The 26,807-nt window shown below is 46.2% G+C and overlaps 1 protein-coding gene across 1 annotated transcript in view; it reads left to right on the plus strand.

Annotated features, from left to right (window-relative positions):
• The window catches only part of DDX23 (DEAD-box helicase 23), a 607,483-nt gene that overhangs the window by 194,022 nt on the left and 386,654 nt on the right, over positions 1–26,807 (plus strand). Inside the window, exon 7 of the mRNA XM_069653852.1 lies at positions 11,463–11,596. Coding sequence (XP_069509953.1) covers positions 11,463–11,596 — 134 coding nt within the window. The remainder of the gene's footprint in view (positions 1–11,462; positions 11,597–26,807) is intronic.

The following is a 26,807-nucleotide window of genomic DNA, read 5'->3' on the forward strand; positions in this document are numbered from 1 at the left end:
AGTCACTAGAACAAGATGCTGAAGAATATAACACAAATGAGGGGGACCCTATAAAAGGACTCCCCAATGGGACACAAGCTGGCAAGCCTGGGTCAGAGGTAGGGTGGACACCCGGAGCACTTTTAGCCCCACAGTACCTTAGGTTAGAAGAAGTAAACATAGCTGGATTCTCCTCTGTGCAGCAGCAACGGACCCAGTCTCCTTGGTCTGGTGATTAAAGGAAGGACTCTGAATGGGATGTCTCAGCAGCAGTCTCGAGAGACGGATTCCTACGGTTTCCTTGGTCGGTCTGCGGTTCTGGTGACCTTTTATCAGCTCTAACAAAGGATTGTATTCGCCCGGTCGATCTTCTTCGATTCTGAAGTCCTGCACTCTGGTGAAGGGACTTAGATGAGTGGGATCGTGCCTCAAGAGATCCAACTGGAGTTCACCAAAGTTCTGGATGGATTTGGCCGTGCAAAGACGTTTCACTGCAAATGGGTCGGAGGTTTCATGGTATTCGTGGTCTGCAGCTCTGGAAAGACACAGCACCTCCGTAGATGGCTCTATTTGTAGTTCGTCTCAGAGCTAGTTGGTCCCACCAGCCAAATGGAAGGAGTCATCCTCTTCGTAGCTCCTCTGTCGATATGAAAATGGGGTTAGGACAGCAGTGGTCACTTTAGGGTTACTGGAGGGGTCTGCAGGCGTCTCTGGTTGTCTTCGGCTTCGGATCTTCTGTTCCAATGGTTGACTTGCCTTCCACCTCAGGAACCTCGCCTTTTATTCAGTTTTCCCACTCACCCCTCTGCAAACTCTCTTAGCATTTTACAGAAAGGGGTGGGTGGCTGTTCAATCAGGACAGTTAGCCCCCCAGTGGGAAGTTCCATTCAGCCACTCTAGCAGGCAAAGGTCAGGGGAGTGTAAAACTCCCCCCCCCCCCCCCCCGGCCCCACTTCCTGCCTTCGCAAACACACTGGAGCCTAGGCAGGGACACCCAAGGTTTCCCGCAAAAGGCATAGCAGACACACAGACCTCCCCCTCTCAGAATGGTAGAAGATGGGCTGACAAAGGACAACCACACGAGAAATGGTGAAAAGGAGCCACCATGTCAGAACATAGTTGACCCTATCGTGCACAACTGAGACTGGGAATACAGTCTGCGGTAAAAGAAATAGCACAATAGTTGGTCAAACAGGTCCACTTCCACCAGCCATAACTGAAGGGTAGGTATGATTTTCATATTTGTGATAAATCTTCCTCACCTGTGTCAACCCCAGAACATTTTGCTTGGACTTGGGGACTATTTCTCCTTGTCCCTAGGTGAGTGGGAATCTTTTTCCCCTACTCTTGTACTCTTTTTATGGGTGACCTTTTTATCTCTCTCCATGGTGTACGATTGGAGTTATAGTTTTTGTTTATTTGTATGGCACACCCAACCCGGAGGTATCTGGGCGCCTTTCACACAGAGGTTACACGTTTACTTTCAACCTAGCTACAGTGGATGCTAATATACAATAGATACAGTGAATTATACAGGATAAGCAAATATACAACAAATCAGCAAATATACAATAGGTGCAGTGAATTATACAGGATACAGTGAGGAAATATACATACATACATACATACATACATAAAGTACAGGTAGGTACAGAGGAGAATAAATGGGTGGTCAGGGAGAGGTTACTTAGGAGAGTCAAGAAATCGGATATTCTTGTCTGTACAAGACTAGAGCTATCCATTTGTGTCATTGGTAACCAGCCACTTTATAGTATTGCGCCTAAACATGAAGAAGGGTTGGTTGACTCTCAATGAGTGAGGTGTAAGGTGTTCCAAGCTAATGCTGCCATAACAGGGAAGCTACTTCCTCCTGCTTTATTTTAGTTTAAATCTGGGCACGACCAGACAGGATGAATTGACTGTCCTTGTAGGTCGTGAAGTGGATATTTTAATGATTCTCTCAGCGAGGTAGATAGGGGCTGCTTGATTAAGGCATTTATAGCTACCCGTTAAGGCTAGAATCATCTTTAAAACACTATGTGTCACCCACAAATGCCTCGCAAAAAAAATCCCACATCTACATGAATAACGCCATAAATAAAAAGGAATCCATCAGAATGCTGAGATTCAACAACTCGCTCCTTGTGGTTCCTCGCTACAAAAGTACTACAAGAGCAGGGGGTAGCAGCTTCCAAGTCATGGCCCCCAAACACTGGAACCCCCTCCCTTTAAACATTAAAAATGAGGAATCCTTCCATTGCTTAAAAAACGACTAAAAATCTGGTTATTTAACCAATTTTAGCAAACTGATTCAATGGCCAACATCAGCCAACATCCTTGGGTCTAGAAAGACGCCTTCCGAAGGGAGGCTCGATCCAGAATTGTAAATAATTGACCCCTGTACTGTTTCATCCTATGTATGCTAAACGTCTATGCTACAAAGTCTTTTTTTTTTTCTAACACTGTCCATCCACATGTATGTATTTGAATATTCCAAATCAAGCTAAAGATTTCTGTAACTACGCCGCGATACCCGAGGGTTTGGGCGTGTAACAAATGTAACAAATGTAATAAATAAATATGTGTTAGTGATAAGGTTTTAAGCATAATTTTGTCTTTAGTGGAAAGCAATTTGATCTGTCTCCTCAGATGCGAGATGTGTTCCCTCTTTGGTATGGTGTGAGCTGCTCTGAGAGCATTATTTTGCAAGATGTGGATTTTATTGGTGATGTATTTGCTCGCCCCCAAGTAAAAAGAGTTACAATAATCCAGCTTGGAGAGGATAAGTGCTCTAGCTAGGATTGTGCAGCTTTCTTTAGATAAGAATGTTTTGCAGGCCCTAATCAACTTGCAAGTATAAGATGTAGAGGACGCTAAAGCATTGACTTGTTTGTTGAATGTGAAGGCAGAGTCGAGGTAAAAACCTAGAGTTTTTACTCTTTTACCACTTTAATGGTATTACTGTCGATATTGAAGGCGGTATAGTTTGAACTCAATTTGTTGAGGTTGGTTGTAGTTCCGAATATTAGGAGTTTGGTCTTATTAATTTCCTATAACTTTTGGGCTTGGGCTGTGTTGCCCCCTTTGGTCTTCCCTCTTAATTTCTCTTTAATGTGCTTGGGTGAACTACAGTTCCCAAGTAGTGAAGAGGGATTTTCATACCCCTTTACATTTTATATTGTGAGCCAGCAAAGTCCACCTTATGAGGAGTGCTGGGGGAATGCAAGGTATCCGCTTTCTTACTTACCTATAAAATTTCTGTTACAATTGCAAATTTGCTTGAATGGCTGATGGCAGTGGTTTTACCCTAATGACTTTAAGTCATATTTACTCGCAGGCTGCTAATTCAGCCTCTGTAATGCACAGAAGGGCCACCATTTTCGTAAAATGGTGGGCACCGTTGCTTGCTTGCTTATAGTTTCTGAGGTCTTCCCCAACAATTCTAGGTGGGAACGACCTCAGTGGGTGTTTTGTCTTAGGCGGGAATCCTTTGTATTTCCTGCCAAGGGTCCAGAATATCTGAGAAAGCAGCAAGCGAGGGAGGAGTCCAAAACTCTACAGCCCTTTGTCTGGAAAGGCACCTTGCCTGAAAGGAGACCAGTCTCAATGGGGGGGTTGGTTGGTTGGTTGGACAGACAGACAGACCGCCCCTTTCTGTAAACTGCACGGAGAGAATGCAGACGTTGTGCTGCAGTTCCTTATAAAAACTCAGAAACTGTAAGCGGCTGTCAAGTCGACCACTGGAGCAGAAACCGAAGAGGAAGATATAAACAACGGCTGTAGCGATTTCTAGAGATCCTTCTGTGTAACCGGAGCGTGCTGTAACCCTTCCTTCCAATCGACCTGGGGATTCCGAAAAGGACGACCCAACCCAGAGTCTGGTGAGATCCACTAAACTCAAGACCTGCATTTTGAGCCATCCCACATTGTGCTGCGACCTTGCGGGCTGCAATACCCCAGTATCCTGGGAGCTCAAGCCATCGTGCAGTGCATGGTCTTCCGAATTCTGAATCGAGCTGAAACTGTGGTGGCCTCCTCCTGGCTCTCAAGAGACATGATTTACGTCCTTGAAGTCGCCTCACCCGTGTGCTGGGCCAGATTAGCAACGAGAATCCAATCAGCGATATTCACTCTTCTTCTGGCTCCAGAAAAGGGCACCAAAACCACAGAGCTGCATCCAGCTGCAAAGAAACTCTTGCATGGAGCCTTCCCCGTTGATCCCTGCTGCAAAATCCCTTCCAATGGCCTGTCTTCCGTCTTCATGACAGGTTCTGAGGTACTGTGTTGCCTTGGGTATTTAGATCAAATACATCACACAACAGCTATAAACCACTTCATCTCGCCAAGAGCTTCACTGGACAGCTTCTAGACCAGGTTGGCAGAGCGAATCTTCACAATGGGACCGACCAGAAAAGATGCGTCACCTTTTCTCCAGCAATGAAGCCTTTTCTCTGACAGCCTAATCTGGTGCTCTCCAATTTAAATGTTAAACACATTTTTGTCTTTGGCAGGAACCCTTTAGGTGGTTCGCCGAGGCTTCAGAGTGTCTGTGAAGACAGGAAATGAGGGAGGAGTCTGAAACGCTGCAGCCCTCTGTGGCATGCCTGCCTGGAAACAGTCCTAACTGGGAGGCTGGTAAGTTTGAATGTAGCATGTGTTCTGATTGGCTGGGTTCCTGGATAAATGGCCTGGATCTGGAAGCTGAAGGTACGTCGACCACTGGAGTTGAATCTGATGAGGAAGAAGAGAAGAGTAGCCGATTCCAGCGACCAAAGATGTCTGCTGTGTAACCGCTGCCTGTGCCGACCCCTTCTTCCATGCGACAGAGGAGTCCCGAAGACAATGGCTCCGACCCTTAGAGTGGTGGGATCAATTAGTCTTTAGAAGACCTGCTTTTTGAGCCATCCGACAACGAGCTGTGACCTTCCTAGACTGCAAACTGCCAATACCCTGGGACCTCTAGATTGAATGCTGTGCAATGTCTTCCCAGAACGAATCTCAATGTAACATCAGTGGACTCCTGCTGGACCTCCAGAAGCAAGATTCAACTCCTTAAAGTCCCCTCACCAGAATACTGTACCAAGATAGCGAGGCTAATCGATCAGACAACCGTTCTGCATCTGGTACCTTGAAAAGGATGCCAAATCCACAGAGCCACGAGAAGCACCAAAGAATCCTCTGCTGGGAGCCTTTCCTTTCGACAGCTGCTGCAGTTTCCCATCAAATGTCCTTTCGTTCATCAACACGACCAAGAATCCAGAGACTGGGTCCTGTGCTGTTGCATTGTGAAGGTGTCCGTCTGCAAGCTCTTCTTCACTGCTGAGGAGCGGTCTGGCTTGAGGTAAATACTTGCCTAAAGTCTTGTGTTTCTCCTGTGTGGCTAAGGCGGTCATTTGTGTAGTTGAGAGTTCTCCCATGCGGTTCACCCTGGCTCAATGCTAGAACTCATCTAGGGAGCCTTCTACGAAGTCCCTGAACGCTCACACTAACTCTAAAGTCAGTTACTAACTTATATGACGAGAACTCCTCTGGAACTCTGACTTTCCTGCATTTGTGCCTTATCCTGACTGCCTCTGAGAACACTCATGCCATAGATTAGGGAAGGATTTAGAAGTATAAGGCCTCTCTGAAGAAATTATAACAAGTGTTGCAAAGTACTTACTTGCTATGTGTTCGTGCTGTACCTGCATATTCCTGAAATAGAATAAGTTATAAGTATTACAAAGTTATTGCTTACCTGTGAATTGCTTACTACCATTCTGAAAAGTATCACCACGTTATTTACTTAACTTTTAATTGTGTTGCACTATTCTAGAAACTAAAATTGTTAGTATAATTATATTATTGCTTGAAACAGAATAATTGTAACAGTTTACTACCAATATGATCTGCTTGCCTTGAATTGCATACAGTCATTCTAAAAGTCTAAAGTGGTACAAGCCAACCCGTGGACTGTGCTCGGGGTCTCAACATCTTATGCTCTGCAAACAGAGCAAACGCATCCGTACAGACAGTGTATAATTTCGGGCCTTAGCACCTGCATTGTGGAACTCTCTTCCTACCTCGATGAGGTCTGAACCTGTCTTCCTATCCTTCAAGACAAAATTGAAAACTTTCTTATTCGCTGAATTTTTTACATAAAAGCAACCCTCTGATTTAGTGACTGATTTATAATTTCTGCCTCGAAGGTTATGCTTTCTTCTTCAATCTTGATTTTTGCTTTTTTGCTTCTCCCTTGTCTGTTTTGGCGGTCTGGTATTACGATTTGCTGCCCATGGTCTTAAGCGCATAATACATCATTAAATAATGTGGTTTTACTCCCCTTGAAACCATTCTAAATGTGTAACACTGGGTTTTACTCACTTTGAATTGCATACTGCTATTCTAAATGTGGTTATATACTACTATACTTACCCTGAGTATTGTGTTGGTTTTTATATTGTATTTATGACTTATAATAGTACTGAATTCTCTCTTCCTGTGTATATATAACATGTTTATATATACACAGGAACATTGTATAATGTTTACAATATATATATATACACAGGGACATTGTATAATGTTTACAATATATCAGTGTATGAGTGTTTCTTTGGACCATTTGTGTGCTACAGGTTCTTTGTACTTTCTTACAGCCCTCTCTCCCTCAGAAGGTAAGCCTGGCTGCTCTGCCGTAGCTAGCATTACGTTAAGTTAGTACAGCCTTATACTAAGAGTTGGAGTTTCTGTAGTGCCCAAAGTTTAGATTTATAAAGACCCTTTGGGAGGACTTTACAAAAAAAGTCCTAACAATCACCATTTGCAAGTGACTACTAGTGTCCTTCCATTCGCGGTTGCAGAAGCTGTTCCAGGACAGGTTCCCTTGAAGATAGGAACCTGGCATTCTGGGAGAAGGCGACTTGTTGCACAAGCTGGCGACCACCATAGTTCCGGGCTTAAACTCTGAGGAACGGGGCTTCATCAGGCTGGTCACTTGAGAGGTTGCTCTGCCACTGCAGAAATCTTGCCTGCAAAAGCAGCAGCTTTGCTGGGCAGGTGCATGATATTTAGAAGGGCTTTTCTGACCTGAGAAGACAGAAGGAAGGCCAAACTACAATAAGGCCAAAGAACAAGCAAATGGGTTGTAGGTCAAATGGTCGAATCTAAATGGTCGACAGGACAAATGGTCGACATCAAAAGGTTGACAGGTCAAATGATCGATGTATTATTTTTTTTTATTTTTTTTTTTAGGGGTGGGGGGGTCCCCGCCAACCCCCCTTTTTTTTTTTGTTGCTAAAAACCACTTTTTTTCCCTAAACGAAAACCTAAAAAAATATATATAACTAAAAAAAAAATCGATTATTTGTCCTGTCGACCAAATTGTGTCGACCATTTGATTAGACACCAAGCAAATGTCCTGTGGCATGGCAATTTTAAGGCGCTAGCCACATTGTATGCTATTGTATTGTATTGTATAGGTATTTCTAAAGCACAACAAAGACTCAATGCATTAAGGCGCTAGGGTAAGAGAGAAGACACTAAACGGCAAGGACTAAAACAGATACGTTTTTAAAGGTTTTTGGAAAGGGAGATATTCCGAAATATTTCAAAGATCAAATGGCAGGGTGTTGCAGAGCGTAGAGGAAAGGGCTGTAAAAGATCTTCCTCCCGCTCTGGCACGACGAAACTTAGGAACACATAGCAAAGATTGATTTGTCGAGCATAGTGGTCTGCCAGGAATATAGGGCACGAGTTTAGAACGCAAGAATTTTGCCCCGACAACGCGAGTAGCACAGTGAACGAGACAGAGCACCTTAAACTTAATTTGGCTCCTAATGGGAAGCCAGTGCAGATGGTAGAGTAGTTCTCGGGAGTGAGCCAGTCTGGGAGCTCCCAGAGCAAGGTACGCTGCTGCATTATGGAGAGTTTGAAGGCTTTGCAGTAGCATCTCTGCTTGACCCAGATAGATGGTGTTGCAATAATCCAGGGAACTCATGATGGATGCGGTTACAATTTTGGACCTAGATGTAACCGGAAGAAATGGTAGGACTTTTTTTCAAAATGTTCACTTTTGTGTAGCCTAATTGGAAGATTGTGGAGAACTGGGCTTCTCTAGAGCCTGCAAACTTACAAATGCAACACCCCAGGCCCTGGACATGATAGCAAAATCGGACCAGGCTTGGTTGGAAAAGTCTCCCAACTAAAAAAGTGGAAACCAGCAGATTGGGTTCACTGCGATTAAGTGCCCCAGGAGAACCTTGAGGACCTAGACCGTTAACAAATTCTTCTTCTGACAGTGCAGCCTAACCAGAGTCTGGGGTTCTGTGTCCCTAGTCTCAGGATTTCACTGACCTATTCCGGAGTGCCTCAGATATGACTCTGATCCTCCTGCCGTATGTGTTCAGCATATCCTGGGTGCAGTACTTCCTCTCCCTTTTCCCTCCTCTTAGAAGCAGTTCACTTTTTTTAGGCAGCTTTTACTCAGGCACAGAATCTGAGGGGTGAAGTGTTATCAGAGAAGATTCCTTGGAGTGGGCTTCATGCAGCTGATCTTGGGCTCCAGGAAGAAGCTTTTTGAGGGTTAGTCGTTCCTTTTTCTATTAGAGCCCACTTTTTGAAGAACATCAGTGTTAAATTTCACACTCCACCAACTTACAACTAGTGGAAAAGTTCCTCCCAGTTGCAGCACCACAAGTGGTGGTCCACGAAATGGGACTATACAAGGAGTCATGTCCGAGTTATCAGGAAGCACACATCCAGTGCATCAACACACAACCACAAGGTGTCAATTGTCAGCATGGCTGTTAAGATCAAGAGACAAGGTTCTGTCTCTTAGGCTCACAGATTTCTTCTTGATGGCTGGGTGAGTTGATGGATCCTTGCTCTGTTCATGGGAATATATATATATATAAGAATGCTCTTTCTTATTGGGGAAAATCTAGGCTAAATATATGGGCTGTGTTTAACAAGAAGGGACATGATCGGCTGGCCCAAAACACTGACACTGATGTTGCATCACAGGAACACTTAATTTTTATACTAGCCAGACTTCAGAAAGGAAAAACCTACAACAGGTTTCATGTTGTTGAAAAAGAAAATGTGTCCCTTTTGCTCCATCTTTGTACTTTAAGAGTTGGAATCTAAAGTCTTGGCTCTCATACCTTTTGACAGACATTGAAGATGTCTTTTTTCAGTAAACAGACTCCGAAACTTGGGGTTTTCCAAAGTGCAGCTTGTGTGGTGTGATAGAGTAAGGAGGCTGACAAGATGGTGCTATTTTGGCTATAGATCTTTATTCAAAATAAGGAGGAAAACCTACCTCTCACTAATTCTAGAGGGGATTACCCTACCTCATCGCAGGATAGCTCGGGTGCTCGTCAGAATGTAAATCTAAAGAAGCCAAAATACTGTCCTGTGTCCAAACCTACTACTCTATCTCTAACAAATAGACCAAGACGAAAAGGGGCTCAGTAAACATCTAATCCAAGCAAGGAACCCCCCACACCCCAGGAGGAAGATTCCCATCCCCTGTTGAAACAATCCAATCTAATCTTAGGTTTGTGAACAGTGTTGGCTTTGTCAGGACTTTTTATATCCTGACTAGTGGAGAGATTACCATTCAGTGCGTCTTCCTGCTTTCTTCCTTTTGGGTCTGTGCGACACTGCAGAGCGGTTGTTACAGCGGTCTCTGCATGTTTTAAGTACCACACGGTCCACTTCAAGGAGGCCATGCCACCACTGGATTCTTCCTGCTCCTGCAGCGAGTCGGGTTAACTATGGCTCGCGTAATTCCTCTCTGCCTCTGGATTAGAGACAGACTGTCTCTCTGCACTCCAATCAGCACAGGTTTGAATTTCCCAGGCCTTCCGGGACATATGCAAGCTTCCCTCGCTACTGTTCTTGCTCCCGAACATCTCTAGTCCTTCCTTTGTCTTTATACAGCTCAGCCTGCACCAGCATAGTGTCAAGATTGGTTATACAAGTCTCTCAGGCTATCTTCATGCCTCCTAGTGACCACCTGGTCCCAGTTCTTGGATAACCCTTTCTACGGGTGTTGTGTATGTTTCTTTGGTTCTTTTTTGTGTCTGTACCATTTGACTTTGTAGATACATTAGTAGAGTACCAGAATAACATAAAGTAGTGGTTTGTGGTTGAGAGGAGTAATGAGTGGTTTTAGTTTGGGAGAAGGAATCCGTCAACAGGCTCCTGGCTTCTGCAGACACGGGTTTATGGAGAACTTTCACAGGACGGAAGTCCTTATGCTCATGAGGGGAGTCTCTTCCCATGAGGTCCTCCTGTTCTTTACCACCCGAGGGGGACTATTGGGTAGTGGCCTCAGCTCCCAAGCCACATAGGGAAGGACTCCGTTCTGGTGAGAAGTGATGAGCTTCCATGAATCATCACATACCCTTCCCCTAATGGATCCGGCACCCCCATCTTCCTCTAAGAGAAATCGAGGTCTACATTACCCTGTGCTTCCTATGTTCGACAACTAAACAAAAGGGTTGGAGATCTAAGAACCAGATTCTGGGTAGAAGTGACAAGCTCCCGTGAATAGTCACACTTGCCAGCCTCTACATCTCTCCTATCACACAACGCCTCATTTATTCCGTCCTAAGATTTGTTTGCAAGTCAGGAAGAAGGCCTGCATGTTTGTACGGGTTACAAATGAGGAAATGCCTGTACTCATAAAATTGACAGTCCTCTTATAGAAGCAACTGGTTTTTACACATGTTAAACCAATTCATTCAGTAGTGTGTGCGTCCGCCTTATTTCTAGGACCCACCATCAGACCCAAGATACACGGTCTAGGATGTCTGTGATTCACAGTCATTCACTTTCATGCAGCATCTATCCACCACTGCTCATACTTCTTCTACAGGATAGGTGACAGGAGGTTTTCTGTAGCTGGGCTGACACGCTTGAATGCCCTACCATCCCGATTCTGTGCTTTCCAAAAGGAGCTTAAAACCTATATTTTTGTTAAAGCATCTTCGACATCACTTTTCACAGGCCTTCGATCCCTTTTTCATGGTTTACCATCTGCACCTAGTAGCGGTACCCATGGCTCTGTGCGCAATACAAATATCTCAAATCAAGTTGGTTTAAAGCACACTTAACCGGATATGCTCACTCCACACAACTCATTGTGTAGGGACATTCTTATGGAATTAACCTTGGCACCACACAAAAAAAGGCCAGGGTACAAAGGACAGTGAAGAGAGTGGACATTGTTGAGCATATAATGTAAACAATGCAGCTTGGTGGTGAACATCTCAAAGTATGCTTGATGCATAGTCTGAGAGAAATGCAATATGAATGTGAAAAATTTAGTCTGGGTTCCAGTGAGGTTTGAAGAGCTTTTCCAGTATTTTGGAGGTGGGTGTTGTGAACGCCGTAACTTTGGAGTATGTTCGATAGAGCCATTCTAACATCAGAACCTGCGTGTGATCTGATTTAAAAAAAATCTTTGTAAATAACTCCCCGCTGCCTCCTTTCAGAGGACCCCCAGGAGCGAGATAGGCGAGAGAGGCGAGAGAGGATGGATCGGGAGAACAACGGAAATGAAGAGGATGAAGGGAGACTGAAGGTCCGTGAGGAGAAGGACAAAGGCAAAGAGCTGCAAGCAATTAAGGTAAGGTGCTTATGTTGTCTCTGCCTCTGGAGCAGAGCTTTGTAACCAAGCAGTCATACTAGAGGCAAGGAAATGGTCCTCTGTCTTTATTAAACTACAACTGGGAGTGGGGGGAGAATGTCCCTAAACTCCAAATGATCACACTGTTTCCATGAGAACCTCAACTAGTACTTCAGGCCAGCGACAGGAGGGAAGTCGTCCTTGCTTCACTAGTACCCACCAGCATGTTATCAGTGCCCCACACCAGTTCTAAGAGCGAGTCTTCTGGTCTCATTCGTAATAGAGTTGGCTCCCAGTTGTTCAAACCAGACCCACTTTATGTCCTTGGATAATAACGTGTTTTTATATTGTACAACTTAATGGAGGAACTTTTTTGGTTGCGGATGTTGAGGTGTACACTCGCGACCTGTGTTTTTATATTGTGCCTGCTGTTTTGGTGTTTGCTTTTTCACAACACTGTAAATAACTTTGGTTGATAGTACCCAATCTGATGTTGCTCGGTTTATAAACCTTTAAGGGATTGCCAAAATGAATCTCCTGAGTCTTGCGTTCAAACCCCCATATTAGCGAAGTAATCAAAGTCAGTTTGTGGTACTGTCCAAGCGTTCACTGTGATGCATCCAGGGAGTTTGTCCCATCTCTGAGCCCACTCTGTTTAACACCCCTTAAGGGACAGGGCAAGTGGGATCCCACCTGGGTGACCCCCCCAGCAGGATATATACTCCACCTTCCTTGCATGAAGAAACTGCTTTGTTTGTTATATGGGAGTGGACCAGGGCCCTAAAGGACAAAGGCCCTTTGACGTGTTTGGCATGGTTTCTGACCAGCACGTGCTGCTAAAGGGGCAGAACCAATGGACTCTTTCCTCTCCTCCCATGGAGGAAGATGAAGGCTTCATAGGACTAACACAGGTGAGAGAGTATGCAAGCTGGAGAAGAGAGCCAGCCAGCTGCAGGGAGCACGCTGGAAAGCTAGAACCACTCGCCTGCGAGCTAACGCAGAGGAGGGAATCATTTCTTTTGCAGGCAGAGTCCAAAGACAGAACCACGCAGTCCACCTGGAGGGCGGAAAAGGAGTGAAGCCTGAGGAACACTGTAATTGCAGACACAGCTGGGAGTCGGAGACGTGAGCTCCCCAAAGCCGGTCAAACGACCCCTCATCTGAAGGACAACAAAGTCCTGTCACGGAGAGAGGAGGGGAACCGAAGTACAAGGTGAGATGGACAACGTCTGAGAAAAGCCGAAGACTTGGTTCGACGTCGGCTCTGGACGCCGCCTTCCCCGACAAACACTGCCAAACGCCAGGTAAGCGGCATGCAGAGGGAAACGGTAGGAGGGCGGCAAAGCCAGAAGATATCCCACAAGGGGGTGAGAAACCCGCTGGTCCAAGACGGACGGACAAAGCAAACTGTCCAAGTCGGGCTGAGAACCAAGATATTCCATGAAGGGATCAGATACACAAGAACCCCAGAAGGGTGGACTTACCAAATACCCTGCTCTGGGGTAAAAGACTATTTTTTTTCACTAACAAGCCCCAGCCTTTTGGGGCCTATTCCAGGGCCTTGATCAAGCACCATCAATCCTGCCATTTGAAATTTACTAGGTTACTGTGTCTAATTTTTGTTACATTGTATCCACCAATTTCTAGGAGTGTTTTGAGACCATGTAGGTCAGGTATTGTAAGAGTATATTCTAACTTTTGGATTTAACTTGCAACCATTGTTTAGAATTTTTAACCCCTTCACACCCTCTAGGTATTACGTTGAGTATGTGGTCTACCTGTTTATAAACTATCCTACTGAGGTTGTGTGGGCATTACAGTGACTAGTCATGGGGTGTTGTAGGTCCTGAATATGACAGAAGTAATGTCTTATTGATGTCTAGGGTTCTCTTTTCTCCCAAACTCTTACCCTTATACATATTACCACTAGGAATGAGTCATACGTTTAAAGCGGGAGTGGGAAGGGTCTGCCTGAGGCCCTTTTCCTTTTTATTATATATAAACTGTTCCAGTGTATTGCAACGCAGGTACTTATTTGAACTTTATTTTATGTGTAACCCTATAATGTATATATTTATTAATATATCTTTCTATTGTATTCTCTTAACATGTCTATTGCGACTAACTGTACGTCGCCACTATCCTTCCCATGCTTCCGAAAGTCACTCGAACACTAGGATAATCAAGTACACCTTAGGTGGGTGAAGTACCATTTTCATGGTACTCGACCCTGTGGTCGAGTGTCCCTTCTGAAATGTGTGTATGCACTCATTGCACTGCCCACAACTGACCTCTAGATGACAGCAGTGTGCCAGGTTCGTCCCATTTACGTCGATATCAATCTGTAGCAGTATGCTATTCAAGACTGTTAGTAAAGGTGGTCTGGAGCGAGGGGTGAGTTTTGCAATAGATCTGAGGTGTATGCATACTGGGAACTAAGGAGCCTACCTATCTGGGAGTCTGCCGCCTCCTGCTTTCTCTAAGAAGAAATCACAGAGGAACTGTTAGAGAGACCTGTAAGCAATTATCATAAAAAAAGGTATCCATGGGGCCTCGAACTGGTGTGGTACAGTAAAGATCTTATATTACACCTATCAATATATCAAAATACTGCACGTACGCTTTAACAATGTCCACCCTGCAACCTGCTGGATGAAGAATTTGGCTTTACGATTCAGGCCTACATGGGATTAATTGGATTTTCTAAATGTGTCTTGTTGTAGCATTGATAATTAGTCGGAAAAAAAGATAATTGATTTTATGTATAATTGAAGTTTATAAGATTGAATCCAAGGGTATGATAGGCTTGGTAGCCCAAACTCCTGTGTTGAGGAAGAGCAGCATTGTGAGGTGTTTGAAAAATGATCACATCATCTCTAACAGAGTTGATTAATGGCCTTCTGGTGGTGGGGCATGGAGCTGGGAGAGGCCAAAGCTGGGGATGGGTGGGGCTCTGGGCATGTCCAGGGAGGATGAAGTCTTGCTGGACATTGCTGCTGGCAGCAGTGTAGGTGGCAAACACCAGACCCTGAGGTAGGTAGAGTGTGACAATCTCGGCTCCCTAGGCTCCAAGCTTAACTGCTTCAGCAGCATGTACCCAACTGACCACTACAGGTTAATTGTGGGTGCGAGGACCCAGAGCAGAGGCACGCTGAGCTTCCATTGTAAGGACTGCACCATAGAGAGAATATAAGAAGTCTGAGGTCAACAACGATTTTGGGCATATGGAACATTCTGGACAGTTGTCAAAAGTTTTAAACAAATTATTCAGCAAGTATGTTCAATGTTACGCCTTTTATTTAAAATGTCAAGATGGATGGGGTTTGTTCTAGTGTTCCCCGACACATGACGATGGGTTCTATATGTTCTTTCCCATGTTGGTCACCAGGAGACGTTTTACTTTCTTCACCTCTTCCTTCTCTGTCTACCAGGTGTAGAGGCCATGGTCTGCCTCCCTCCTTTCTTTATCTTTTCAAGGCACCTGCCCTTTCCTACTCTGCCTTACCATTGGTCCCTTTGGTCAGGTCCTTCATATTCATCTTCTCTGTCTTGTCTCTTCCTTGTCAAAGGCCTCCACCTTTGCTTCCTCTTGTGGATGTGGCTAGGTCTTACAATCAGCCTCTCTTTCTCAAAAATTCAAAATCAACACTCATTTCCATGTCTTGCATACCGCCTGGCAATTTTCTCCTCCTCTCTGGGTCTTGCAATCTGTTCTTCCACTCGAGATCTTACAGCCAGCCCAGCAACTCTCCTCTCTGTTCCAGCAGTCATATTCCTCTTTAACACCACAATGTACCTGTCAGTTAGATTTTCATTTACATGCCAAATCACCTTCAGATGGGAGACCCCCAGTACTTTTTGCTGGACTTGTGGATTCTTTTTCCATGTTCCCGAGTGAGTGGGAACCCCCCCCCCCCCCCCCCCAGTCACCACCTTTTACTGTTTTTGTGGGCGTCATTGTTCTAACTCTCCATAGTTTCTTTTTTAATCTATCCTTCCCAATAACGTTTTGGCCATCTTTGTGTTATTATTGCAGCACACAGCACTTTCTGTGCAGTGTTGCTGGGTGCCCCTTGGGCTTCCCTTTTTATTTTCTCTTGACTTACCTTGCAGAACCCATGTTCTCAAAGGTAGGAAGGGATTTGTATCCCCGCTACATTTTATATTGTGAGACCAGCACAGCCCACCTTATGTGGGGTGCTGGAGAGTTACATGATATCCCCTTTCCTCACAGCTCCTGTAACATTTCTGTTACAGTGACAAGCTTACTATTATGGCTTGTGGCAGTAGACCTACTTTACTGACTTTTGTATGATTTTTATTTGCTGGCTGTCAAACCAACCATGGTAATGGCCAGAAGGGTCAGCGTTCTTTTAGAATGGTGGCTCTTTCTTTTTTTGTCATTTTTAGTGTGCTTGTTCTTTCTTTTTCCTTCTTCTGTCGTCCTGGGTGGGGGAGGTCCTGGCTGTACTTTTGTCTTCGGCGAGAACCTTTTGTGTAGCCCGCTGAGGCTCCGTAGGGGAATGCCTTCACCTTTGTCTTCTGGTTTATCTGAGCGAATCCAGTCACAACTGGGGGAGTGGCTTTCCGGTTCCGACAGCCACCTGCCCTTTTCTGTAAACTGCAGGGGGAGTGTGCAGATGATGTGTGTGGGTTCCTGTGTATCTGGCCTGGATCTGGAAGCTCAAGACAAGTTGACCACTGGAACAGAAGATCCGATGAAGAGAAGACTGCTGTAGCTACTTCCAGCGTCCGGAGATGCCTGCTGTGTAACCGCTGCCTGTGCTGACCCCTTCTTTGATGCAACAGAGAGTCCCAAAGACGATGACTCTGACACACAGACTGGTGGGACCCATCAGTCTTAAGAAAACCTGCATTTCAAGCCATGCCACGACGTGTGTTGGGGAGAATTTTCATTTCTGTGTCAATTCTCTTAAATCTTAGAGACCCCCAGCTCTTGTGCTGGACTCAGGGCTTTTAAATTTGTACTCCTGAGTGAGTGGAACTTTTTACACCACTCCGTCATTTTTTTTTTCTGACTAGGAAATTCGGTTTCTTGCTGTTATGGAGTCTGGTAAACTCCATAGGCATCTGTTTTTTGTATGGTGACACACAGCACCTTGGACTTCTCTTAAATGTTTAAATACATTTTCTTGGGTGAACTACTTTTCCCAAGAATAGTAAGATGACTTTTATCTTACTTAATTTGTCTTTTGTGGGTCCAGCACACACCACCCTATGTGGAGTGCTGGGGGGGGGGGTTACATACTAACTTCTCATCACACTTCTATTGTAACATTTTGTTACACTAACTAACTTGAATGGCTGATTGCAGTGGTTTCTCTTTTACTACCTTTGTGCCAGGTATCTGCAGGCTGATTTCTCTGCTGCAGTACAGCACCCAAGGGTGACAATTTTCTCAAAATGGCCCTGGTCTTCTTTTTTTGCCATTTATTTTCACTTAGTTCTTTCTGGGCTTTTACTCTGTTGTTTGAATCGGGTTCGAGTCATTTGTGCATTTTGCCTTTGGCGGGCTTCAGCCCTGAAGCCCGCCCAGGCTCCACTGTGTCTCGAAAGGCAGGAAGTGACAGAGGGTCCCGAAACGTCCCTGTCCTTTGTCTCTAGGTGTGCCTGAGTGAAATCAGTTCTGATTGGCCAGCTGGCTGTCCAGGAGGACAGTTACCCTGCTGGGTGATTGACAGCCTTAGGGCTGTGAATGAATGGGAATTTGCTTAAAAGGCAAGGTTTTTGGGACTAGAGGCAGAGTCGACCACTGGAGGACAACATCCGATGAAGACGTGAAGAGATGCCAGCAGCACACTACTGGACCACAAAGTGCCCAGTGAAGCCCTGCAGCTGTGCTGACCCTGTTTTCGTTTCGACTGGGAAGACTTGCAAGAGACGACTTCCTCCCTTTAGCTGGTGGGACCAACTAGCCTTGATACAAGCTTCATTTTGACACAACCCCCGACTTGCTGTGATTTTCCAAGGCTGCAGAATCCCAATGCCCGGGGACCCCTGACCATAATCGAATGCAATGTCTTTGGAAGTGCGACTATGCGAAAACTTCGTGGGGATCCAGAGGACCCTACAGAAGCAGGAAATCGTCGTCCAGAGTCCCCTCACCAGAGTCCACGATCGTGGGATCAAGTAACTTCCAACCGGAGCTGTTCCTTCTTTGGTGCTGAGAAATAGGCACCAAAACCACAGAAGGCCACTGAATCAAAGAGAATTTGAGTGCTGCTGCTGTAGCCCGCCAGACATCCTCCCTTTTGTCACCACGACCAAGGACCAGGAACAAGGGTCTGCTACACTGCAACAGGAATGCATCCACCTGGAACCAATTCTTCGATTCCCAGTTACCGTGGGGTTTGGGGTACCTCTACCTTTTGCCATTTGTGGTGCTTCCTAGCTTGGGGAGTACAATTTTAAACCCTTTTGAGTTGACCTCAACTCACCTGCACTGGCCTCCCAGCTTTTGCTTCTTCAAGGTGGCCCCTCTTGAGCTTCTGTGATTTTCGACTGAACTGCTGACTGTATTAAAACATTGTTCTAAGAAGAGTGCATCAGAACTTTGCACTGGCCTATTGACTTTGGCTGTCCTAGCTCCCTAAAGGCCCCCTTCTGAACCTATTGGCTTTGGCAGTACTTGGTCCCTTACAGGTTTCATTTGTTGAACACGATTATTGCTGGGATAAAAGACTGCCTACATCCCTCTGGGAGCATTTAACAGTTTTGCTACTTACAAAGTATGTTCTGATCTGACTTTTCCCTCCTTGAAACTCAATATTGTAATGGTGATCACAAGTAAGTGCTAATACTGACCTCAAATGGTGTCACTCAGTGTGCTGGAATATGTTTAGCATAAGAAAAGTTTACCTGCCTACTTTATTGCTGTTGTTGAACTGAATTCTAATGTTTATATTAATGTTACTATTAGTTGCTGCTTTTAAAATAAAAACAATTCTTTGGTTTTCTTTATAATTTTTTTTTTTTTTTGCCAAGCAGTAACTTCTCCTTTATTTTCAAATTACAGGGCCATAAACCATATAAGTGTACAGACTGTTCTTACTTCTGATGCCCTCATTATTTTGCACTTGTTCTGGCGTGAAACCCAGGGCAATCACAGAAATAAAATAATCAATTTAAATAAAATATTCCTTTAATCCTTGTTGTTAATCAATTGAAAGTACTCACAGCCTAAAATCATATCTGGAATAAATTTAGCAAAAGGTAAATACATTTGCAATGTTTAATTATCGCCTTGATGTCCTTGGTGAAGGCTTGTTGTTGCTGCCAAGGACGGCAAGTAGGTAAGAGGCCACGTAACGCATTTTTAAGTCTGTAACAGACACGAAACGGTGTGCACGCTACTTTCTTCCTCCCTTCTCTTGATTTACGGAGAGCGTGATATCTTTCTTGATATCTGAACAATTAATCAAAACACAACAGGTAACAGTATCCCACCAACCTCACTCCCCATACCGATTTTTGAGACTGTAGGCTATCCAGTATGCAGAATGTATGTGGACAATACCCCTCTCTGAAATCTTCATGCAAGAAGTCCATCACCTCCTCCCAGTCCATTGTGAATTTGGATTGGATACCCTGCATTGAGTAAGTCATCCATTCCATCGCTATGAACTGCCATACCTTAGCCAACCAGTCCTGTTCTACTGGGGCGTCCTTGGCCTTCCATTTCTGCGTAATCACTATGAGAGCTGCCAATGATGGGATTGTGTATGCCTTCTTGGTAGTCTTTGCCCATTGCTTATTGGCTTGTCCATTTGGGCCCAATAGTCCCTCCCTTGGGCCCCTGGACATCTCTGTTCCGAATACTGTATGCAGATGTTGATCGACTTGTTTCCAGTACCCCGCCAATTTTGGGCACCCCCACCAAATATGCCAACCCCACCCCACCCAACCACATCCCCACCAACATTCCTCTGATGCTTTGGGGTACATTTGTTTCAAAGAAGTGGGAGTGTAGTGCCATTGATTCATGATCTTATTCCAGAACTCTCTAATCTGCATTGCTTGAGTCAGTTTCGGAATATCCCACCAGAGCTCCTCCCAGTCTTCCTGTAGAATGGGTTCCCCTAACGTTTCTTCCCATGTATATCTTGGGGTAACACCTTGTTCCGCACCTTGCCATATCCTATATGTATATTAGAGATTAGGCATTTGTCCCCTGGATCAGTGGCTAGGAATTTTTCAAACAGGGTAAGGTGACAAGTGGCCGCCTTTTTCTGCAGGGGAGTCATTAACCAATGACGTAACTGAAGATATTGCATTCTATCAGTTTCAGATAGCCCCAAGTCTCTATTACAATGAGCAAATTTCTTTGTCTTGCTCCTGAAACATATTCCCTATTTTCGTGCATCCCACGTCTTCCCATTTCTTAAATTCCCCTACTGCGATGCCGGGGGTGAATTGGGGATTGCCAAAGATCTGGGTACACGGGGAGGGAAAGGTAGTAAATTGCCTGTTCTGAGCCAATAAGTCCCACGTGCTTTCAACCGGTTTAGTGATATCCGACCAATGCATGTTTCGTGGGTGGTCCTCTTTACGGAGCCATAACAATTCCCCCAGTGGGGTGCCGACCCCTGCCTCATCCATCTGGCACCATATCCTCCCTGATTCAGGTGCCAACCAGTCTTTGATGACTCTGACTTGGGCAGCCCTATAGTACAAGCAGAGGTCTGGTAGGCGCAGTCCCCCTTTTTGGCCGGTGTCTGGAGCAACTTCTTTGCTACCTGGGGGAGGGGCGGGTTTGTGGTTCCAAATGTATGAGTTTATAATATTGTACACTGCTCGGAAGAATGATTCCGGCACTATGATCGGGAGAGCTTGGAAATAATATAGAAGTCTGGGGAGGGCCATCGCTTGTATTGCGTTAATCCTGCCCAGCCAGGATTTTGAGAGGGGGCCCCATTTAAAATGTTGCTGCTTAAGTTGCTCTATCAACGCAGCATAATTTGACCCATATAGGCCCTGCAGAGTTGGGGTTATTCTTGCGCCCAGAAGTTGAATGCTAGTGTGAACCCATCGAAATTGGGTTAGCTGTTGTGCCTGGCTTAGCTCGTCCCCCGTCAGTGTTAAATTCAGTATTTCTCACATTACCAGATTCACTTTCAAACCTGCTACTTTCCCGAATCGCTGGATCTCACCGCCTGGAGGGAGTACGAGAGGGTCAATAGCCCGCATACACCATTACTGTGTGCTCTCCCCTCCCCAACTGTATGCCCTTGATGTCTCGGTTTGTGTGCAGTGCGGGCATAAAGGGCACAAGGTATATGGCAAATAGAAGTGGTGAAAGGGGGCAGCCATGTCTAGTACCTCTTGTTAGCTTAATTGAACTTGACAATTCTCCATTCACTAAAAGTCGTGCGGTCAGATCTCTGTAATTTACGCGTACCATGGCCATGTATTTTGGCCCAATGCCCAATTTCCCCAGGGTATTAAAAGAAAGGCCCACTCCACCCTGTCGAAAGCCTTTTCGGCATCTACGGACAGGAGAACTGCAGGCTCTTTTTTTTCTAGGATGTGGCAGACTCTCCTGATATGTGTTTGTCAGTAACAGATGAATCCCGATTGGTCAGCTTGGATCAGCTGTGGTAGTAGGGGTTCCAATCTGCTAGCTAGAAGTCTAGTGTAGAGTTCTGCATCTAGATTAATCAATGTGATGGGTCTATACGACCTTCATTGCGCAGGGTCTTTGTCCGGCTTGGGGAAAGGAGTATTTTGGCCTCTTCCATCGAGGGAGTGACGCCTCCTGTTTGTGCAAACGAGTTAAAGAGAGCCGTCAGCCTAGGGGCTCGGACGTATTGGTGTGCTTTGGAAAACCCAGCAGTATATCTTTCTGGGCCTGGGGCTTTGTTCATGGGAAGGTGTTTTATTGCCCGGACTACCTCCTCCTGTGTGATATCTGCTTCCAGTGCTTTGCAGTCTGATCAGGAAATCTTTGGGAGGGTGAGTGGCCTAAGGTAGTCATTCTGAAGTGCGTTGCCTGGATTATCAGATCTTTAAAGGTCTTTGTAGAAGGGCTATCTCACCGTGTGGGGTGGAGAGTCCCTTAATTGTTTGGGCTGCCGCCTTCTGCTTGAGTTGTCTCGCCAATAGTTTATCCGCCTTATTGGCGTGTATATAGTACCTATGTTAAGCGCAAGCAGACCCCATTCAGCCTTTTTCATTTGGAGGAGGTTTAGTGGTCCTCTAATATGTTGAAGTCTTTCTGAAGCTTCCTAGAGGTGTTGCTTCATTCATTCTATTCCATCCCGAAGATCATTTACCAACTGGGTTTCCAGGGCCCGTTGGTGCTTTTGCCAGTGTGTCCTGAGGGCGATCAGCTCTCCCCTTAAGGTAGCCTTAAAAGCATCCCAAACCATTGGTTCAGAAGTTCCCACCCAACCGTTGAATTCAAAATATTTTCTGATTTTGGATTCCACCTCCCCCCGGAGAGTAGTATCAGTTAGTGCTTCTTTCGGATAGGGCCAGCCCCACAGACCCTTCCGAGGTCTGTGCAGGTTAAGCATCTGTGCAATTGGAGCATGGTCGGATATTGTTATCGGAAGACTGTCTGTGTTGTATTCTGCCCAGCAACGTATATGAGGCCCAGATATAGTTGATGCGCGAGAATGTGTGATGTATGTGGGAGTAAAACGTGTATCCCGAATCTGTTCCCTTTAATGTCACCCATACATCATGCAACACCAGATGTTCCATCCTCTGTTGTAGGGCTAATGTTGGTGGGGGGTTGTGGACGTTGTTGGGGTTTCACGCTAAATCCCCCATCAGTATTGTCTCTCCCTGGGCAAACCCTTCCAGGTCCGAGAATACAGTTCTCGGATCCATCCTGCCCTGTGTTGGGAGCATAGACTGTGGCGAGTGTGATGGTAGACGTGTCCATTTGTAATACTACAAAGAGATATCTTCCCTCCTTATCTATTTTTGTGGACAAGATCTGGGCAGCAAGCCCTTTTTTTAATCGCAATCAGCCCCCCGCCCCATCCCCTACCCCCACCACGCTTTGCCCTTGGCATTAGCCTGTAAGATCAACTGGAATCATCTCACTTTTAGGCGTTGGGAGTCAGACTTTTTGATATGGGTTTCTTGCAATGCTAAGATATCCGGTGTGTGATGCGCTAAATCTTTTCAGCTTTTTCCGCTTCACTGGGGTATTCAACCCCCGTATGTTCAGAGAGAGCAACTTAAGCATGCGCAAGGGTGAGCTTATCTGTGCATTGTTTAGTGCCCCTGGATTGGTTTAACCTTAAGGGCTCTCCCCAACTTGAGCCCTCCCCCACCACAACTTCCCCCAACTGGCCCCCCGTACCCCTCCCCTTCCCCCTCTCCCCCTTGCCCTGTTGCGTGTCCCATTACCTAGGTGTCTCCCATGCTGTACATGTGGAGGATGGACCCTTATATCTTCCCAGGGCCAAACGGTGGGGCATACTAAAGCCCCAATTGAGATTCCAAATGTGTGGTCCTTCATGCTCTCCGTCCCCTGATGTGTTTGCATCCATTGTTGATGAGCTAACCAGCAAACTGAAAACTAAGGTTGTGCCCCGTAGTCTGTTATGTGATTTTTGTTTAGTCCCGGGGACGTTCTTCTGGTGAGTCGTAGGGTGCCCCCCCCCGCAGCGAGGGTTGCTTACCTGCTAAGTTTACTTGCAACCATTCCCAGGGCTTCGGGCATCGGGAGCGTTGTGGCGGTCTCCTTGTCTCGTTGGTTTTCTCTTCGTCTTCAAGATGGAGAATTTGTAGTCCCTCCTGTTGAGTAGTGACCCTATATTGCCTGTTTCCCGTTGAAATAGCAGCCCAAAGGGGAATGTCATTTGTGTTTGATCTGTTTGTCTTGCAGAAATCCCAGGATTAGGCCCATTTCCTTTCCTTTAAAGGAGTGGGCCAGATCTTGGAAGTGGTGGATTTCGTTGTAAAGTATGGGTTCCGCCGGTCGCTTCCTTCTGCGGGTATCTAGCCAATGCAGCCACCACGTCCCGAGCTCTGGAGCCAGGCTCTTGTCTCTTCGGGCCTGTTCTGTGCGCCCTATCTATCCGGACATCGCTGGAATGCTCCTTCACCAGCAGGCCTTCAAAAATTCGAGTGATCGTATTTTTCAAATATGATTCGTCACTGATTCCGGGAGAATCTGAATGCCTATATTGGATCTGCAGGACCTGTTCTCCGGGTCCTCGCATTGCAGCTATATGTTGTGTGTTGCCCTTGCTAGATCTACGCAGTCAGTGTTGATTGAGCGAGTGTCCTCCACCACCTCCTGTAGGGCCCTTTCGGTTGCGTCAGTTCGTTCTCCCAGATCTGAGATATCTCTCCTCATCTCCGCTATGGATTGCTTCATTTCCCCCATAAATGCATCTGAAAGGCTTAGGTCATCTTGTTTTGGAATTCCTGGAAACAGGCTTTCATGTCCTCTTTTGAGGTGGCCATTTTGGGGGTCGTAATATTAGGGTCCCCTTCCTGCGTTGCAACAGTTCCAGTGTTTTATTTGGGGAGTCCCCAGCTTGGGTGGGAATTTGGGGCTGCTTTCTTGTTGACGCTGCTTTGCTGTTGATTCCTGACATTAGCTGTGATCTCAGGGTTCTGGTTATTTTGGAAAGTCTCGCAAATCTCCCGATTTCTCCTTGGTGAGCTTGTGGTAATTCGCTGGTGGCTATGTGCTTCGAGACCTTGTGCTGGGCAGTGGTAGCTGTGTAGGGGAGGTGGTGTCTGGTGGTCTCCCCTCATTCCTGAGCCTAAGTGTTATGCCTGAAGTGCACCTCCTCTGGTGTGGGGTTTGCTGGTACTGGCTGCCGGAGAGGTCTTGGGCCTGGATCCCTCCTTCCTGGACCAGTGTATCCCTTTTCAGCACCTCTGCGTGCTGTGTTTTGTACTTGGGGGTGTATTACCTTGGGTCTGGACAGGTGCTTTATCCTCTCAGGAAATGGGATGGCCTTGCCACGGACCAGTGCCTGGGGAGGTCATCAATGTTGCTTGTCGCTGCGGGACCAAGTAATTGGAGTGGGTTTCGTGCCCGGGGGAGGGTATGCGATCACTTGGCAGTTACCTGGGATTAACACGGAGATCCACAAATATGTCTTGTGTCCTTGTCCGAGCGCAGGCTGTCAGCCGAAAGCCTTTGCTGGGTCCGGCCTGTGGTGAATCCGGCTGGTTGCTACTGTAGGGGTGGTCTGCTCGCCACTCGCTCGCCTCGGCTGCCCATGGTCTGCGGGTCCGCTTTGCCCCCAGGGCGCCATTTGGTGTCTTTGACGAGATCAGAACGGTTTCCGGAGGGCCTTTCCGGAATGTCGGGGACAGCGTCCATTCCTCGCTGCAGTATGCCAGAGCCTGTCTACGCCCTTCCCGCTGCATGGTGATCATCTCTCACCTCTCGGTTGCCACAGATCGCCCCCGGCAGTCTGTGTGGCTCTTTGTAGCTTGGGGTGGGACACTGTAGTCCAATGCTGCCCATGCCATTGTGGGGGCTCAGTACTTGCTGCTGTTGGAACTCGGCTGAGCCCTTCCGTCTCTGTGTGGCTCGTAATTGATCGGGGCATGGCGCCGTTGTCCTATGCCGCCTGGGAGTGTGTAGGGGCTCGGCTGATACGCCTTTGCTGTGCTCGCATCTGTTTGGTGCTTCAAAAGGGGGATAGAGAGCATTACAGCACACGTCTACCCCACCTGGCCGCCATCTTGGAATCCCCAGTTGCTGCTTTTTAAAGATGTATACTAAAACTTTAAGTGTGTAACTGTTTACTTGGATGCCTGTATTTACTAATTTCTTTGTACAGCTCACATCTTAAAATGAGCCTGACTGCACAGTCATTCTACCAACTTGTGTAGTACAGGCCTGGATTAAAATGTGGGTTACCGAATACCAAGAGATAAGTATTGTAAAGTCCCACACCAGTTGGACTCTACACATTCTTACCTAAGCTGTGGCCTTCCTGGGCTGAAAACTGACAATACCCTGGGACCTCGAACCCGAGTGCTGTGCAATGTCTTTCGAAAAACTAAACTTGCAGAAACTTTGGTGGCCCCCTGCTGGACCTCCAAAAGCAAGATTGCACTACTTGAAGTCCCCTCAGCAGAGTGCTGGATAGAGATAGCGAGGGAATCCAGACTGCGACGACCATCCATCTGGTACTTTGAAAAGAGCACCAGATCGACAGAGCCGCGAGAAGCACTGAGGAATCCTTTTTTTGAGCCTTTTCTGGTGACTGCTTCTGCAATTTTCCATCCAGTGTTTGTTCTTTCGTCACCACAACCAAGAATCCATAAACTGTGTCCTATGCTGCTGCATTGTGAAGGCGTCTGTCTGCAAGCTCTTCTTCACTGCTGAGGTACTGTGTTGCTTAGGATAATACTTACCTAAAGTCTTGTGTTGCTCATGTGTGTCTAGGGTGGTGATTCTTGTAGTTGGGAGTTCGCCTATACCGTTCGCCCAGGCCAAACGCTGGAAAACATCAAATGACCCTTCTACGAAGTCCCTGAACACTTTCTTCTTACTCAAAGTCTGTACTTATTTGTTGGACAAGAAATCCTCTGGAACTCGGGACTTTGCTGCATCTGCGGCATTCCTGATCTGGCTACTGTTAGCCACTGGACCACCAGTGTCCCCCTTCTGCCTCTGAGATCACTCGTGCCTTAGAATAGGGAAGGACTTCCAAAGTATAAGGCCTCTGTCTAGAAAATAGAGTAAGTGTTGCAAAGTACTTCTCCAGCATGGGGTCTGGCATGGATTCACATGCTCATGAATATTCCCCGTCGTCCGGCTGGGAATCCTCGGTAAAGAAAAATCAGTATCAGTTTCGTTTCTGATCTGTCTTTGGTAGTAGTAACCAATCACTGATCTCTGCGTCATACTGACCACAGCCAATGACTGCCATCTCCCTAAGCCCCGCCTCTGGCAGCCATCTTCAGATTTTTACCGCACGTTCAAGTGTTGGGATCCTCGTGCTACTGCTCTCGAGCTTTAGTGTTTTTTTTGCGCTTTTTCTTAGGAAAATGTTCTCTTTTTCGGCCAAAAGAGCCTCAAGCTCCACCGTTTCTTTATCCGATCAATGGGGACCCGTGTCGGATTCTTCTACGCCCCTCAAGGGTGAAGATTTCGTTGAGCCACGCTTTTGGAGGACTCCAGAAGTTTCTCAGGCCCATCTCCATCATGGCCCAGGAGAAGGGAAGCTCGACGCCCGGAAAGCTGTTCAGGGTCTGT

This window comes from Ambystoma mexicanum, chromosome 3q, assembly GCF_040938575.1.
Source record: "Ambystoma mexicanum isolate Mex_15411 chromosome 3q, UKY_AmexF1_1, whole genome shotgun sequence".
NCBI lineage: Eukaryota > Metazoa > Chordata > Amphibia > Caudata > Ambystomatidae > Ambystoma > Ambystoma mexicanum.